Source organism: Balaenoptera acutorostrata, chromosome 9 (assembly GCF_949987535.1).
Source record: "Balaenoptera acutorostrata chromosome 9, mBalAcu1.1, whole genome shotgun sequence".
NCBI lineage: Eukaryota > Metazoa > Chordata > Mammalia > Artiodactyla > Balaenopteridae > Balaenoptera > Balaenoptera acutorostrata.
In genome coordinates this window covers 5,751,449-5,770,167 of record NC_080072.1, presented here as the reverse complement: position 1 = coordinate 5,770,167, position 18,719 = coordinate 5,751,449, and the positions used below count along the sequence as shown (strand labels likewise).

The window sequence follows — 18,719 nt, the reverse complement described above, 5'->3', positions numbered from 1 at the left end:
GCCAACACTGTAGTATCCTGTGGTCATATATTTAATGGAGAGTCTTCAATCCAAGCAAGATACTTTTTGCCTTAGCATTTCGGAAACATGCTCACCAATACATGAAAGCAAGATACAGAATTGTACATACAGCATGATCCTAATTTTGTTTAAAAATACATCAAGTCGGGCTTCCCTGGTGGCACAGTGGTTAAGAATCCGCCTGCCAGTGCAGGGGACACGGGTTCGAGCCCTGGTCCGGGAAGATCCCACATGCCACGGAACAACTAAGCCCGTGCGCCACAACTACCGAGCCTGCCTCTAGAGCCCACGAGCCACAACTACTGAGCCCAGGTGCCACAACTACTGAAGCCTGCGCCCCTAGAGCCGTGCTCGGCAACAAGAGAAGCCACTGCAATGAGACGCCCACACACCGCAACGAAGAGCAGCCCCCGCTCGCCACAACTAGAGAAAAACCCGCGTGCAGCAATGAAGACCCAACGCAGCCAAAAATAAATAAATAAATAAATAAAATTATAAGGTTTACAAAAAAAAAATACATCAAGTCTTAGTCATACACATATGTATAGGAAAAGATGGAAAGAAGATACATCACACTGAGTTGTTATCCAAGGGTGGAGAGATATGGGCTGACTTATTTACTTCTTTGCACCTTCCTGTATTTTCTAAAAAATTATTAATAGTCAACATGTGTTACTTTCATAATAAAAGATCAGTTAACATTTTAAAATTCTTCTTTCATTAAAACTTTTATTTTCACTTTGTTTTATCAAAATCTTTCTTTTAAAAAATATTCACTTTGTTTTATTAGCCATGTTGCTAAGATTTCAATTCCAAAGCTTAATTTTATGGTGAAAACTTTGAACAAAACTACTTTTTTAAATATGCTTCATACTATTTTTTTAAAAGATAATGAAATCCCATAATAGCCAAATTAAGTTTGAACTTGAAACTAATTTACAGCTCTTTTCATAGGTAACTTATTTCTAGCACACAGTTTAAAGACTGCACCCTTCCCAATCTTTTAAAAATCTACTTGACTGTTACCTCAGTTGTCCTGCTAGCTCAGGATCCTATTTTTACCTGTAAATGGTTTTCAACAGTGGACAAATGGGTTGGAATAGGGAAGACCATTTTTAAAATGTGACAGCTTTGTCATTTATAACCTCAGGGCCCCTCCCATACTACCTATTTCTCTTGTTGATCACATGGCCATGTGTCATGTTCTTACTGCATTTTCTCTTCATACTGGCAGATTTGGAGTTAAATGGGTTGGAGTCTGGAAATGGGGATGAGGAAGCAGTAGATCGAGAACCCCGGCGCTTGAGCAGCAGGCGTTCTGTCCTCACTAGCCCTGTAGCCAATGGGGTTAACCTGGATTATGATGGACTGGGCAAAACCTGCCGAAGTCTTCCAAGTCTGAAGAAAACTTTGTCTGGGGACTCATCCTCTGACTCTAGCCGGGGCTCCCACAATGGCCAAGTATGGGATCCCCAGTGTAGCCCCAGAAAGGACCGACAGGTGCATCTGACCCATTTTGAGCTTGAAGGCCTTCGTTGCCTTGTAGATAAATTGGAGTCTCTGCCACTGCACAAGAAATGTGTCCCTACAGGGATAGAAGATGAAGATGCTCTCATTGCTGATGTAAAGGTAAGGGTTGGTTATTTTGCATGACAGCTATTGATCTGGCTAGGGCATTCAGTTTCTGGATTCTGAGAGAAAATTTGGGAGTTTTGGGTAGTCTTGGTTCAGCGAGAAAGAAGTTAATTGTGTGTGTGTGTGTGTGTGTGTGTGTGTTTGGGCTGTGCAGTGTTTCAATTCCTAGAATGAGGTAGTTCCCTGTTACGAAAATACTAACATTTGTACGTTCAGTTAGGACTTAAATCTAGTCCTAAAAATGCTGATTTCAGGCTGACCCTAAAAAAAAGAAGAGCCCGAGAAAATGTTTGTATTAAGAAATGTTACTTTGAACTTAAGTTACACTAAGATAAAGAGGCCTATTGCAGAACAAAAGTGGCCAATAACAATCTCTAGCAGTCTTACCCCAAGCAGATTTAGAGGAAAGAAATAGAAATGTTGGGTTATGTTGAGCATGTTTAACATATTTAGCTTCAAATTTATCTAGTATTAAGATTTAAATACATTGGGGCAACTTTTGAGAAAAGTGTCATTTTAAACATAATTCATCCTATTGCTATATCAAGTTTCTTCTTGTTGTATATTTTTCTTCTTTCTCAGTAAGTCTCCAAGCATTAGTAATCTTCAAAGCCCAGCCCACCCCTCATGTATTGGTCTCAAAGAAATGAGCTTATTTTTAAGGAATCCAGATTTGAGCTGTCTGAACTGGAGAGAGTTCTATTAAATCTTTCGTTATACATAAACATTGGGGACTTCCCTGGTGGTCTAGTGATTAAGACTCCACGCTGCCACTGCAGGGGGACATGGGTTCGATCCCTCGTCAGAGAACTTAGAACCCACATGCCACCCGGTGCGGCCACACACACACACACACACAAAAGTAACCTTTAATATGAACACCAAAAAGTCTTTAAATCACTGTTTGGAATTATGTCTTGGATGCAGGGCATGGGTATGTGTATTAGAAAGCTAGTTCACCATTTGTAGTAAGTGTTATTTTTCAAACCTGCCATATAGATTGTTTTAAGCCACAGAAGAATTTATAAGGAATGATTTTAGTGACCTTAAGGAAGATGGGCAAAATATCTCATAGTACATCTTTTCCATTCCTGATTCCTGATTCAAGTTTTCCCTTGGCCACCACTAACCAACCAGCTGAGGTGCTCCCTACCTTCTGCCAGATACCTCAGGAAAGAATTCCAAAGACTGGGATAGGACCTAGACTTTTAATTTTTTTAATTTTTTCTTTCTTCGATTGACATTTTAATTATATCTTACTGTTTATGCATCAGTGAAATGGTAAAAACTTTAAGAGACTAAAAGGGGTGGTACCCTAGTGAGGTTGGTCCTCTCCATAGTGATAGAAGCTGGACAGTTGGTTTTATAGTTTGGTTTTATAAAGCTGTTCTAGACAAGGCAGGTAGTTATCATTGTGGCTTGTATTTATGGGAGGAAATAACAAAGTTCCAGGTGGGTGTGGTCCTATATCTGTAATGATTAATGTGCAGCAAAACAAACTTAGCCTACTTTTCCAGACTCACAAACCAGTTCCCAAACTCACTTCCCACCCCTGAGTGAACAAAGGGCACTTACATTTTTTCTTTTCCATTGTGATGGGATGTATATAATTATGTTTCCCTGAGAGTTTGAGTGTAACATCATCTTTTTTTCTGCAGAAGTTTCTCCTTTTTTTGGCCGCGACGCGCGGCTTGCACGATCTCAGTTCCCTGACCAGGGATTGACCCCAGGTCACGGCAGTGGAAGCCTGGAATCCTAACCACTAGGCCACCAGGGAACTCCCCAGAAGTTTCTTTTTTCATGTAGCTATTCCATCATGGATGCATGTAGGAAACATTAAATCGTGACTTTGGCGACTTATTAACTTGTATAATTGCCTTTAGGAACCCTAAGAAGAAAGATTTGTAAGTTTATCTCTCACTAACGTTCTTGTGGCCTGGGGAATCTGTATCTCTAATTCATGAAAAAGAAAAATATCTTTCTTTTTTTTTTTTTTTTTGAAAAATATCTTTTTAATCCTAAAGGATGTCTATAGATGGATTTGATTTCATTGAATTCAGTTGTAGGAAGTCATATTATAATTCACTAACCAGTTGTACAGGTCCAATGTCATGATAGAAATACACAAACTCCCTTAACTAATGTAGTTGAATAAGGATATTTGCAGAGGCAGAGTGGTAGGGGAAAATGTAGAAAGATTTGTGTCAAATATTAAGCAGAGTAAAAGGAGTCAGCAAGAAAGGGAATGAGTTAAGAAGAGCCATCTAAAGAGAACTGTTAACACTGTGAAAAGTGTCTAGAGAGAGCTTCCTGTTTATCAGGAATCATGGAAAATATGGCTGCCATTGCTCACTAAGACAGAGTGGCATAGAGACCAGAGCATGAGGAACGAGTGGCCCAGTAGGATGACTGCATAGACTGACTGTTTGAATTCTCCCTTCTCTTGTTTTCCCAATACCATAGTCAAAATGTAGCTGATAACAGAAGACAAAAGATTTAGAACCCAGTTCTGCAGGTAGTTTCACTTAAGATCAAATGGATTATTCCTACATTTGACCAGTTATATTTAATCTGAGCTTTAGATAACACTGAGTTTATGGCTTAAATACTTCGAGAATCTAAGCATCACCAAAAAGAAAAAAAAGCATTGGATTGGGTGGGTGCCGAATCACTGCACAGCTGGAGACTGCAGTGCTAGAGAACTTGGTACTGTGGTAGCACAGAAGGCTACACTGCAGCAAAGGACAAAAGCAAGCCCAGAGTTTACCCTTCCTGCAGAGAGAGGGATTGTTTCTTGTTGTAGCCTATATGACTCTCACAAATAACTAGGAGAAGAGATGAGAGGAAAATTGGTGGATATCTCGAGACATCTGTAATTACCTATTCCCTGGGAGAAAAGTCAATTTTACTGATGTGGTAAAAGGGCTTTGAAGATTCTAAAATGTTCTACAGTGTTGAAGAAAGATCATAGAGTATAGAGTTTGAAGGGAATTAGATGAAAACTGAGGCATTAAAAAGTGTTGATTTATTGGCAGAGTTCAGGGGAAAGTAATGAGCATGTGTAAAGTCCTATTTGGGAGGGGTGTGAGTAACCTTGGCTCCTAATCTAAAATTGAGAGGCCATGTCCTTGAGAAATGTTGAATAAAGAGGCAGGACCTGGAGCAGTATGTATAGTGCAATCCCATTAATGTAAGAAAAAGTGTCTTTGTTTGTATGTGCATTACAGCGGGGCTGGAGGGGGGCCTATCAGCTGCTGACAGTGCGTCATAGCAAGATGGTGGGAGTCGGCTGGAAGACTGAAGTTTTAATCAGACTTTACTGTTCTGTTTGTGTTTATTTTGGTAATAAAGGAGCTCTTTGTGTGTGTGTGTGTGTGTGTGTGTGTGTGTGTGTGTGTGTGTATATATAAAGAAGCTTTTAATATATCAATACATTTGGCTGCTCAGCTCACTTAATGAAACAATTTCAGGGTTATTGAATATTTGTCTACTTTCCTATTTTCTCTAAAACATTTTGATAAGCTTGGCAAACATGTGACTTTTGGGCAGGATACTAGATCTATAAAAGCATGTTTTCTCCTCTGTAAAATAACATCTACCTCAGTGGGGATGTTGTGAAAATTAATGATAATGTTAGTAAAGTACTTAATAAACAGTATCATTATTACAGAAAAAAATTAACTGTTACAAATCTATGAAATTCACTTATTCCACTAATGTGAATAATGCCTGCCTACTCTCTGCCAGGAACCAGGCTTAGAGTTGGTATAAATATGCGAACATACTGTGGACCAAACCCTCAGGGGGCTTACAGTCCAGTGGTGGAGCAGGCATTTTAAGTGGGCTAAGAAAGTAAGTGCCTTCTAGGTTTACAGGTGGTCGATTCTGTTCTAAGGGAAGGAGGTGCCAGTCTTTTTAATTTACCAGTTAATAAACTTTCCTGTTAGATGATACAGATTGATTACTACAACATCATCTAAATAATGAAAGCTCTCAATTTATAAATTTGAAATTTTTTCTTTGTGGTACAATTGGCTACTGCTGCTCTGATCTAAGATTCTAACATTTTATTTTGTAACTGTGATGTAAAAATTTACACTAAGCTCCATCCCAGGAGTATGATGGGACTGAAGCAGAGAGTTACGGTTGTGAATAAATACAGAAACACTAATCAGAAATTTCCTTCATCTGACACTTTGGGAGTGATTCTGCCACTAATAAAGAGAAGAGCTGATAGAGGACCCAGTGTAATTAGAACTTAGTCCATTAAGCCAGATAAGGAGGAAAAAAAAGAACTTGTATAAATAAAACTTCATTTGCAATTTTTACTGACAAGATATTTGTAATAATTCACATATTCTTACTGACTAAAAAGTTTTAAATAATTTAACTCAGCTCCAAGGCATATAGGTTAGGTTAAAATAGATACAATTCTTTAAAAATATTTTCATTATATTCCTGTATTATATAACGTTATATTCTTATTCTCATCTTTGTTGCCTATCTTTTATTCTGAATTAATAGGAGAAAAAAATTAGGTCTTATTTTAATGTGTGATTTGAAAACTTACCGGGAGTGAGTTTCCTAGTGCCCTGTCTGGTTTTTGTCCTTTTCCGGTGGCCTTTAGAATTTCTGCTTGCTACAACTTGAACTTGTGTTTTGTTTTGTTTTGGAGTAACTTGTTTCTCAAGTATTTGTGCATACTTCATCATCCCTCTAGGTTAGATAACACTAAGACCAAAACAGGCATTTTCCAAGAAGACCTCTCACACTGTTAAGGAAGGTTTTTCTAACATAATAGGCTAGGGACTTCCCAGGCAGTCCACTGATTAAGACTAATTACACAGGGTCTCTGAGTCTTAAGATAAAGTGCAAATGAGGTTTAGGATTAGAATGACCATTCAAACATTTCCAGGAAGAGCTCCACAGAAGAGCACGAAAGTCCCTCCTTTTCCTTGGTAAACTACTGTAAAAATTAAAATATGCAGTGCCCGGCATCCAAAGCCCCAGGCCCCAGAGAGCCTATTAGGCCATTGACTGCACCAGAAACTCACTGAAACAGCTGTCCTGGAATAAGCTAGAATAAATAAGCACGTTTCCAGTGGTTAAGAGCTAGGTTCTCAGTGGCCTGAGATGTTTATTTCAAAGCAGCTTCTGTCATTTCCAAAAAAGCCAAGTTACATTTATTAGAGTCTAAAAATTACATAAATCTGGCCCCAATATATGGGACACTGTAGCCTGAGAGAGTGCTCATTCCGTCTGAGCTTAACCCTGACCGTGGATCGGTGCGTGGAGAGTGGGTGACACGTGTCACTCGAGTGGCTATCAGAAGTGGCATGAAGGTGTCTGACAGGATGTGAGGCTGACTGCTTCATCCAGGTAATATCAAGAAAGAGGCAGGCAGAACAGACGACTGGCATAGGCATAGGAGATGTGCGGGAGGGCTGGTGTCCTGAGGGCGGGGTAGTCCAAGGGTCAGGGTCCCAGGAGACTGGCAGGTGTGGAGTTGGCAGCTGCGCTTCCCCTGGTTCCCTGTGCCTGGTTCCAAGGTAGGAGAGTAAAGCTCCTTGACCTGAGATTGCGCCTCAGCTGGTCTGACTTGGTCACGAGGGAACTGCCAGCAGAGCTGCCCAGGCGGTTCTCTCACTGTGGGAGGCTCCCCGGGTGGTGAGCAGAGGCCGGGATCTGTTGTGGAAGTAGCTGATATTAAACAGACGTACTGTATTGAATACCTCAGTATTGGTTGAAATGTGTCATTCTGAAGGTTTTTCTGGGAACGTGTGCTGGTTCTGGATTCTGGGCTGGGGGAGGGGCAGGTGAAGCAGGCCGGTTGTTCAGGGAGTGAAGGTAACTCCAGAGGAGCTCAGCTCCGGGGCCTGGCTCAGCTGCAGAGGCTGAACTTCGGGCGACTCGCTGTCTGCCTGAGAGTGGGGAGAGATCGGTGTGTGCAGCCAGTGAGAGCACCAGCCGTGACCATAAGAGGTGACCCTGAGGGGAAGGGTGTGGACCGAGGCAAGGACGAACGCGGGACCAGACTTGGAATGGGTTAAAGCCTTGCCTTTGCTGGCGCCTTCCGAAGTCAGCCAGCCAGAGCCCTGGGGGCCGGCACTGGGTTCTCCTCTTGTGGTGATGGTGGGAGGGAGAAGGCGGGGCGTGGCCGGCTCACCTCCCCGGCAGGCTCTCCTCCAATCGCCGGGCAGAGAGCGCCTGCCCAGCACACCCCCTCCTGACTCTGCCGCAGGACGCTGGGCCCTCTGCTGGCTCACTCACTCGAGCTCGGCTCCCCTCCTGCCATCTTCCGTTGCAAAGCATTTCTGGGAGCTGCATGTGGGTGACGCAGCAGCATTGTTCGCAGTCACAGGAAGCCGCGGCTGAGCTGAAGGGCTCGAGAAGGAGCTTAGAGCACTGCACGCCGCTCCCTCTGGGTAACCTGAAGGGGTTAGCCCGACTGTCCTGCCTTAGCTGCTCTGGGAGATTTCAGAATTTTCAAGTAAATTGGGATTTTTCCTAGAGGCAGAAAACCTAAGTCCTTCAGCACAACTTCCAATACAGAAAGCAAAACAAAGACGCTGGGGAAACTTCAACCAAGAGCCTCGGCAGCTCCAGAGCGACGAGAAACACAAGGTCAGGCAGGCGGGCGGCAAACCCTTTCTGGTTCGGGGTGTATGTAACTGTAGGGACTTTGTCTCGGTGAAGAGGCAGAGGAACTGCCTGCCGAGCGAGTCCGGGACAATGCTTAGGTGTTGGTTGTGCCGTCACTGCACTTGTTCCCTCTCCTGGTGGGATGTGCTTTCAAATTGGGTTGTTTGGCTTTTGGGAATCTTTTCCCCTTCTCTACTCAGGCGCCCGCGGTTCTCTTCCCCTTCCTGGGCTGTGTCGGGTGTGGGCTTGTGCTTGAACATTCTCTCGAATGCCAGGAGCCTAGATAGGCGTCAGCCTTTCCGCACTCCACCCCCGCTCCCTGTCCCAAACCCCCTCTGGTGAAGGGTGGTGGCTTCTTTATATGGTTTCTTGAAGGGCCTCAGCTGGAGTCTGCCTTTTTTGATGAAGGCAGGACGTGCTTGGTCGTATGGCCCCGGTGAAATAAGGCTTGGAAGGAAATCTGCATTTCCCTCCACACCCACACAGACCCTAGTAACTGAGTCGTGTATGTGTGAACAGCTGCCCCCCTCCACCCGCCCCGCACCCCAAGACAGACACAGTTCCTCCACCTACCCTTCCCTGTCCCCCACAGAAGTCTTGCAGGTAGACTGCTTTTGGTGAATAGTTAGGTTCCTTTTCTACTCTTAAACAATTGCGGATCTTTCTGTGTAGTCTGTTCTGCTGAGAGTGGAAAGTCCCTGTTTGTGGACAGCTCAGTGCTTGCAGGCAGAGGAAATGGGCAGAGTCCTCCTCCTCGGCAGTGCGAAGCGGGGGAGGGGAGCCGTGCACTCCCTAGCACACGTTTTGAATGGACCTGAATTTTTCACCCTGGGGAGATTAGGAGCCCGGACCAGAGCCTAGTCCCACGTGGCACTGCACCCCGCCTCTTCACCCCCACGCAGTGTGGTGCTAAGAGGAGGCTCCAGAACAGGGTGCCATAGCAACTCGAAGTAAATAAAACGTCTGCAAATGAAATCAGCTTGGGGGAGTGGGAGAGGCATCTGGAGATTTGGCAAAGGGGATCATCGTGGAGGAGCTTCATGGGTATGAGTTAAAGGGTCTTTCTGAGTCCCAACTCTGGATTTGGAGCATGATCCTTAGGTTAAGGATGAAAAAACTTGGTAGAGAAATGCCTCATGCTTCAAAAAGTCCTGGTCTCTAGGCACAGACCCCACAGGATTATGAGAATTATTATTAAAAATGGCCCAGGCATGCTGGCCTGTCCAGGATCAAAGTTTACTTTTCCCTGAAACAGTTAATATCCTGTATACACCTAAAGCAACCAGAAAGAAATTGTGTAACTTGTCTTCTGGATTTGTGTTTTTTTTGCAGTTGCCATTGCTTTAGGGCTCATGCGGTCAGATGAGGAGGGATTTTGTTCGTTCTGCTAGAAGGTTTGGGACTCAGAAATTTCTGTCTAAAACATAAAAGATTTGTTTCAAAATAACACTCAACCAGTGTGACTCACTTGAGTGGCAGTTTCTTACTGTAGAATTGTACCTGAAGTCATTCAAACTAGATTGGCTAAAGTCATGGGAACTATTGCCCCTAAGGTTGTTCCTGCCCCCCTTTATGGGAATAAAGGCAAATAACTCTGTGTGTGTGTGTCTGTGTGTGTGTGTGTGTGTGTGTGAGAGAGAGAGAGAGAGAGAGAGAGAGAGAGAGAGAGAGAGAGAGAGAGAGAGATTTGAGATTGAGATTTCTGTAATCAGCCTTAGAAGAACAGAGCCCGGGGTTGAATCAAGACATTAAGACCCTGCTGTTCATATTATTAATTCAGTATTAGCCAATCCTTTTTTTTTGCCACTTTGCCAATAACATCTGCAAAATGAAGGCAATATTTAAATACATGATAATACTCGTTAACTGGTGTAGAAGAGTAATGGGGTGAGGTAAAGTTTTACCGTCATATATAGAACTGTGTGACAACACTTTTCACAGCGGTAGCGTAAGTGGTTACAGTAAGTACACAAGTATGGGGTTGGAAACAAAAGTAAATTTGAAGTCTTGATAGTACTGCACTCGTTTGAGTTCTTTTCCATCTTCGATTTGTTTTGCAGTGAGTCTCTCTCTATATGAAGGGAAAATGTAGACAGTTGCCAGCCTGCCCTTCACTTTGGTGCTTAGGGGGACTGAGGCTAAGTCTGGATGCTGTTAGGAGTGGTTGGCTCTTTGTTCACTGTGTCCTTTTTTCCCCTCTTCTCTCCTATCTTACCCTTAGATTTTGCTGGAGGAGCTTGCCAACAGTGATCCCAAGTTAGCCCTCACTGGAGTCCCTATTGTACAGTGGCCGAAAAGGGATAAGGTAAGACATTATTCTTCAGGCTGCTGAAACATTTTGCTGGCTAACCATTACTGTTCCTGGAAGAAAAAGAACAACTAGAGGCAGACAGCTTTGGTTGCATTAGTGTAAACTGACAGAAAATCATTACTCAGTTCTGTTTTGCCTCTTAAGTCAGGATAATTGGCTATCTTTGGAGGTGACTCTCTTAACAGAACTGTCAAACTAGGAGACCTGCCTCCAGGTTCAGATGCCAAGAATGGATCAGTTCCTATCCTTCTGGCCCAGTGACTCAATTATTTTCATACATCTGATGTAAAACTAGTTAAAATAATTGCATACACATTTAAAAGGCTAGAATGTGTCTATATTGGAGTGAGACCACACTCTCAAGGTTCCCCTTAATTTGGACTTTTCAGTATTGAATTGAAAAGAGAGGAAAACAGTTACCCATTAGTTAATAAATTGTCAGTTATGAATTTTCATGCCTCTTCAGTCAGGTCCTGTATAGTTTTTTCCCATATTGTTCTTTGTCAAGGTCAGTGATAGCATTCTGATCCTGGTCGTGAGTCCGGCAAATAAATTAGGCCCTTCTTTGGTTCCCCAGCTAAAACTTGCAGAGCCATCACATTCCAGGAACGTTTAGGCAGAATATAAAGGTGTGGAGCTAAAAGATGTCTTTGAAGAACCACTTCTTCCTTCCTAAGTAGTGTCGTCCCACTTGGCTCATGCATGGCCACATGGGACTGCCTCAAAACAGCATTTCTGGCCCTGGCTGTTGAGTGTTCTGTGTCAGAAAAGTACTTAAGGCACAGTGGGAAATTAAAGAAGTGGAAGACATAGTCCTTGTTCTTGAAAAGATAACCAGCAGGGTAAAATACAAGTGCTAAAATTATAAACATATACCTTAGAGATTTATTCCACCCTTAACTATTATTGGAGTGTCTCCTGTGTACCAGGTTGTAAGCTTGGATTTGGAATAATAAAGAACAAGACTCGTCTCACCCTCAGGTAGTTTACTGTCTTCTTCAGGAATGTATTCTGAGTAGTAATATTCAGGATAAGGAAATATTAGAGTGCCCCTGGAATGACTTTGGTACATAGAAAGCTTCAGGGAAGGGCAGCTCAGCAGAGTGAGAGGGATGGGGCTGAAGTAGTCTGAAGGGATTGGCAAACTTTTTCCGTAAAGATAATATGTAGGTAATAAATATAATAAATAAAGATAATTTTTTTAGGTTTTGCAGGCCATACAGTCTGTTGCAGCTTCTCAGTTCTGCCACTGCGCTTGAAAGCACCCACGGACAAAACATAAACAAAGGAGCATGGTTTTGTTCCAATAAAATTTTATTTACAAAAACAGGCAGTGGGCGGTTTGCCCTCTGGCCATAGTTTGCCAAGCCGTGTAATGTTCTACCCCCTCCAGTCCTTAAAGCTACCTGATATGTTTGACCTCACTGCTTTCTCTTTCTAGCTTAAATTCCCGACCCGGCCAAAGGTGCGGGTTCCTACCATCCCCATCACAAAGCCTCACACTATGAAACCAGCTCCACGCTTAACACCTGTGAGGCCAGCTGCTGCCTCCCCCATAGTGTCAGGAGCCAGGCGGAGACGAGTGCGATGTCGAAAATGCAAAGCCTGTGTGCAAGGAGAGTGTGGTGTCTGCCACTACTGCAGGGACATGAAGAAGTTTGGGGGCCCTGGTCGCATGAAGCAGTCCTGTGTTCTCCGGCAGTGCTTGGCAGTGAGTGATCTGCTGGGTAAAGAATATGGGGGGGGGGGTGGTACCAGGGGACCGAAATACACATAGTGTAGACTTCAGAGTTGGGAAGACAAGGTTTTGCTCTCTTTATGGCTTTCTTCATTTTGTCCCTTTTTTCTCTGGGTTTAGAAGGAAGGTATCTAATATTTAAAATAATCTAATTTAATCTTTCAGCCTTAGCCAATTTTCAAATGAGGGACCAGCATTTGAAGGGCAAATCACTGCTGTCTGTCCCCTCTTTAAGTGGATTAGAAAGGAAGGACCTGAGAGGCCAAGGACAGGCCAACTGAAAATAAACTGATCTCTTTTGGTCTCTTGTCCTCAGCTAGTTGACGCTCCCCATTTTCTTCCTTAGCCTTTTTTCCTGCCAAAACCTCTCTTCTCACCACCCAGTCTCTGTGCTCTCCAAGTGTTTACTAGAGAATTACAGGAACCAAATCGTCCCATCTTCGGTTAAAGGGAAGCTGAAATGATAAGGATCTAAGCCTGCTCTTTTCTTGGTTTCTGTCTTTTTCCTCTTGTAGCCCAGACTGCCTCACTCAGTCACGTGTTCCCTCTGTGGAGAGGTGGATCAAAATGAGGAGACACAGGACTTTGAGAAGAAACTCATGGAATGCTGTGTCTGCAACGAGATTGTTCATCCTGGCTGCCTCCAGGTGAGGAGAGGCCTAAGGGGCCCATGAGGTCTCGGCTGATAGAATGTCTAAAGATACTGAGTGGAGCAGGGGAAAGCGGAACATCTGTCATGAGAGGCTGCCAGCATCCCTACTGTGGGCCACCAGCTGTGGGTCATGTAGTGGTCTGACATCTGCTCTTGATTCAGTGTCTGTATTCAATGTCAGGCACTGTGCTAGACCCTGAGGATAAAGCGGTACACAAAATAGTCCTGGTTCCTACCCTCATGGAGCTTACAGTCTGGCCTCTGGTGGGTATGTTTGGAGTCCCCAGGCCATCATGGAATAGCCTAGTCTGTTTTGGAATGCCTCATGCCTTTAAGCGCCTCTGTTACATACTTCATTGTATCTCTGGACATTAGTTCCTAAAAGATTGTGAGAGTAATACTGTCAGCTAACATTTAATGTGTGTTCAGTCTGTATCAGGCTTGGTGCACACCTGGAGAGCTTTAAAAAAAAAAAAAAAATTAGTAACAGGAATTTCCTGGCGGTCCAGTGGTTAGGACTCCGCACTTTCACTGCCGAGGGTCTGGGTTCAATCCCTCGTCAGGGAACTAACTAAGATCCCGCAAGCCACACAGCACAGCCAAAAAAAGTAGTTAGAAGGTTCAAAAAAAAAAAATAGGTTCAGACCTCAACCTCAGAGGTTGAGTCAACTCTTCTGTCATGGACTCTGGGCCCAGGCATGTTCAAAAGCTCCCCGAGTGATTCTAATGTGCAGCCGGAGTGAAGAAGCACTCTTTTACATGCACTCCCTTGTTTAATCTTTAAGACAACCCTGTGAAGTTGGGTCTGACCTGTTTCTTCTTTAAGTTTTCTTTAAATCTAAAGTGCATTGGTGCTGGTACTTTCTTGGTCTTCCTGAAGGTGTCAACTATGTTATGACTGCCACCTGGCTGACAGTGATTATAAGACACTGTTAATTGTGAGAAGCAGCCCAATTTCAGAAGATTCCAATGTGAAAATATGCATCTTAGATTTGATAAAATAAGGTATTATCTTCATGATGATGACAATGGTTAATACAAAGTGTTTACTACATGCCAGGCATTTTTCTAAACATTTTACATAGTATGTAATTCATTTAATCCTTACCACTACCCTGTAAAATGGGTATTGTTATTTATCCTCACTGAACAGTTGAGTCACAGAGACCCCAAACCATAACTAAGTCATAACCATTATGCCCCACTGTCAAGATCACACTGGCACTGTTCCTGTGTGTCCAGTTCCTTTTACAAAGTGGCATGAGACCCTCAGGAGAATGTATGTGTCAGGGGAAGAGACCCCAGATTGACCCAGACTCTTCGGAATCTTCTCTTGGAGTCTAAACTTGATCAGGTAACCAAGAGTGAGGATGGCCAGTTTCCCACTGTCTGGGAGTGAGGCCAGATGGTTCTCTATCTTTCTCCCCTGTGGACCAGTGTGTTAAAGAGTGGGTAACCCTTCCCAACCATGTGGCTGTGTTATTGTTTGATAAAGGAAGCTTAAGAGACAGGTTGGGTTTTGTCTGTTTTTTAAATGAGACAGATTTTTAACATCGTTATCTGCCTACAGATGGATGGAGAGGGTTTGCTTAACGAGGAATTGCCAAATTGCTGGGAGTGTCCAAAGTGCTACCAGGAAGACAGCTCAGAGAAAACCCAGGTAAGGGAACTTTCTCCAAACTTGCACTGTGAGAAGGAAGGAAGCATCAAGCTCAGGATAACGTTTGCCTTTGCATCTTTATTTGCAAGATTATTTTTTATTCTGTTTTGTTTGCTATCTTTTTTTTTCCTTTGGTTAATTATATTTCTTTTGAATTTTAAATTTTGTTTTTTTGTATTATTGAATATTGTCCCCCTTGGGGGTCTGCAAATTCCTGAGGTTCTTTTACAGTTTGGGGCCCTTGAAAAAGAGGAGCCACAGCTGGGCTGTTTGAGGAGGGAAATGAGGTGAGCTTGGGCTGCTCATGAGGAATGAAACTTGAGGGGAGGCAGTGACCTGAGTCAGCTGGTAAATACGGTGGTATACTGGAGTTTCCAGTTAGGCAGGTTACATTTTTGTCATCTTCACCTTTGTGGCAGAAAGCCCTGCCCTCGTGCCCAATTGTGTCCTACAGAGGCCGTCCCTCCTCTGGAGGGGATCAGTGCCATGACCTTGGCCCCAGGCTACTACTGTTGCTGGTCCAGTGGTCACCAGTCATGTCAAAGGACCAAAAAGACGCTGGTTACTCCAGCCAGGAAGGCAAGACCTGTTAAGGGCACATACAGAGGAGGCCGTTGGCCTCATGTCAGTCATCCATGCCCTGGTGGATGATTCCAGGTACCCTGCGCAGGAGTTGGGACACGTTTCCTTGTTTTCTTTCTATTTCTTCCCACTTAGGCACTGAGGTCATTGAATTTTCAGTCTAAATATCTTTGAGGGCAAGGATTTCTGGAGTTGACTAGTGCTAAAGTTCTCCTTATTCCAAGTTCTTATACTAGCAGCAAGTTCTTTTAGTAATAGCTTTTACATGTGTCTTCACTGGTGGTGGTGGTGGTGGTGGTGGTGGGCGCTTGCTGTAGCAGATGGATTGGCAGAGACTGTGTTTAGTATTACCTTCTAATGCATTGTAAAAGCCAGCACCCAAAAGTTGGTCATTCTCTTCCAACCATAGTGATCTAAGAATATAAGGAGAAAAGGGAGCAGAATTCTTGCATAGGGACACAAAATGTCTCCTTAAGGAAAATCTGAACTACTGCTACTATACCTAGTGGAACACATTGGTTAGGTTTCATTGCAGCACAGCCAAGGTGGGCTCCAGGAAGGGACAAGTGACCGGTGAGCACAAGTGGCAGAGGGTGAGGTTGTGCTTTTTTTGTGAGATGTTGGCTTCACCAAACTTGAATTCCTCATTTTCATCCTGAGAAGATTCCTCTGGGAGCAGTGCAGTTTCTCGTTCTCGGCTTAATCTCTCACCTGTGGTTGGTCTCCCGGGACAGCGTGGGGCGTTGAGTGGAAGAAGCAGCCTGGTAGGGTCGAGCTTAGACCCTGGTAGAGCTAAAAGTCAGTAGTGTTTACTGCTATCACAATCAGCATCCTAGTTCACATATATGTAGGCTGCTTTTCTTCCGACAGAAGCATCTCTTGGGTGTTTAAAATGGTCAGATGGCATAGGGGTAGAGTTGTGGCCTCTTTAAAGGATTTCTTTACCCAGGGAATTATAACCAAAAAATTGGGACAAGAGATGAATAGGGCAGGCTATGGAATCATGCAGCCCAAATTTGGATCCCACTCCTCTATACTTGGACACAGACCTTTCTGTCACAGGTGGATTTCCCAAGTGACCTATTTCGAGGGTTTTGCTCTGTAATCAGCTTTCTCCAGCACAGATGTGAGCTCAGCTGCTGATCCTGGCAGAGTCTAGATTGCAGACGGAGGAGATGACCACCGTGCAGCATGCAGAGATCCCTTTCCCCATAGAAAAGCAGTGGCCTGCCTTCTCGCTAGGCTTCTGAGAGCAACAGTGAGGTTGACCCTGTAAGTGTAGAGGGTTTTGAAGAAATGAGGCACTGACATGGCGTTTGGGGGCCTGTTTTGCAGAAGCGGAAAATGGAAGAGAGCGACGAAGAAGCCGTGCAAGCCAAAGTCCTGCGGCCCCTGCGGAGCTGCGACGAGCCCCTCACGCCCCCACCTCACTCGCCCACCTCCATGCTGCAGCTCATCCACGACCCGGCCTCCCCCCGGGGCGTGGTGACTCGTTCATCCCCTGGGGCCGGCCCCAGCGACCACCACAGTGCCAGCCGCGATGAGCGCTTCAAACGGCGGCAGTTGCTGCGGCTGCAGGCCACAGAGCGCACCATGGTACGGGAAAAGGAGAACAATCCCAGCGGCAAAAAGGAGCTGTCTGAAGTTGAGAAAGCCAAGATCCGGGGATCGTACCTCACTGTCACGCTACAGAGGCCCACCAAAGAGCTCCACGGGACATCCATTGTGCCCAAGCTGCAGGCCATCACGGCCTCCTCTGCCAACCTTCGCCATTCCCCCCGTGTGCTAGTGCAGCACTGCCCAGCCCGAACCCCCCAGCGTGGGGATGAGGAGGGGCTGGGGGGAGAGGAGGAGGAAGAGGAGGAGGAGGAGGAGGAAGATGACAGTGCAGAGGAGGGGGGTGCAGCCAGGCTGAATGGCCGGGGCAGTTGGGCTCAGGATGGAGACGAAAGCTGGATGCAGCGGGAGGTCTGGATGTCTGTCTTCCGCTACCTCAGCCGCAGAGAACTTTGTGAATGTATGCGAGTGTGCAAGACGTGGTATAAATGGTGAGCAGGGATACAGGGATCAGGAATAGGGGTACGGGAGTAGGTGGCAGGTTTCCATATGAGAACAGCATGTGTCTTGGCATCTGGAGGCTTGTCGGGTCCTAAAGGATTAAATCAACCCAGTCTGTCCCCCAGACGGTGGGTCCTGTTAAAGATGTGGCCAGTTGTGCCTGCAGGTGTCATCAGGGAAATTTGGCCCTTTGCCTCCTCTCCCTGCTACTTTCCCATCTCTCTTTACTGGACTTAAGAATGGATTTGTACATTTGGGCCTGTGGGATGGATTTGTAGTTTGTGCTAAAACTTCAGAGTCATAATCCCCCTACCCCATAGTCAACTGAACTTGTTATGCATTTGCTGAGAGCCTGTGATACGCCAGTCACTCTCCTGGTGCTGGTGACACAGATGACTGCTGTTAAGCCCCTGCCTCAGTTATGTCTCCATCTAACGAGAGAGGTATACATGCTTTTAAAAAACTCTGAAGGTGCTCACAGGCTCACAATTTTCCATAGTTTTAATTCTCATCCTCTAAACCTGGATCGGAATTCCTTTCTCCAGCAAGCAGTTCAGTTTTGAAGCTTCCTGAGACTTAGTTGTCCTTCTTAATGAGACCTGCCATTTCTTCTCAAGTTAAACGTTAAGACAAGGGAGGGGGGGGATTCCTAGAGGTGATAAACAAAGATTTCCACTGGGCATTGTTTTCCCTTAAGCTCCTGGACCCTAGGACATATCCTTTATATCTGGGTCAAATCCCATTGCAGTAGTTTTCAGAGTGTGATGCCTGGACCGGTGACATCACCTGGGACCTTGTTAGAAGTCAGGTTTTCAGGGCCCATCTCAGACCTACTGAATCAGAGCCTCGGGGGCGGGGCCAGGCAATCTGTTTTTAATAAATTCTCCACCAGGGGATTCTGATACGCATTAAAGTTTGAGATCCCCTGCTCTATTGTAAGCAGCCTGTTTCTGCCATAGAAGTTTCATGTGCCATTGGTGAAGTTTTTTCAGTCTTTAAATAAAGACTCCATTCTTTGCAAACTTTTTATTTCCCAAATCTGAATTAATATGTGATCTACCCAAATTCTCCTAATATTTCTCTTCATAGGGCTAGTGGGCCTGCCTGGCTCTATTCCTCAGTTTCCAGGCCAAGCCACATAAGACTCGCATTATGTGCCGTCTCCTCTTCCCCTGCCAGCCAGACTCTGAGCCAGGCTGGGGAGCAGGAACTGTAAAATATGAAACAGAAGCCTGCATGTTGCAGTGCTATTTGTGGCCTATGGACTTGTAGATTGCAGTGGAAGGGCAGGCCTCTCCCTTTCAGTTCTGGTCTGGACTGGCTAGAAAATGTAAAGATAGCACTGAAACCCAAGGGTGGTAGAGGACTCTCCAGGCCTGATTTTAATAAAGAGCCTATTTCGACCTGATACAGTCATGGC

At 44.7% G+C, this 18,719-nt stretch overlaps 1 protein-coding gene across 1 annotated transcript in view; it reads left to right on the top strand.

The window, feature by feature from the left end:
• KDM2A (lysine demethylase 2A) overlaps positions 1–18,719 on the top strand; it is a 104,980-nt gene that overhangs the window by 80,769 nt on the left and 5,492 nt on the right. The window contains exons 12-17 of the mRNA XM_007171047.3: positions 1,256–1,650; positions 10,520–10,603; positions 12,051–12,320; positions 12,863–12,994; positions 14,570–14,659; positions 16,577–17,289. Coding sequence (XP_007171109.1) covers positions 1,256–1,650; positions 10,520–10,603; positions 12,051–12,320; positions 12,863–12,994; positions 14,570–14,659; positions 16,577–17,289 — 1,684 coding nt within the window. The remainder of the gene's footprint in view (positions 1–1,255; positions 1,651–10,519; positions 10,604–12,050; positions 12,321–12,862; positions 12,995–14,569; positions 14,660–16,576; positions 17,290–18,719) is intronic.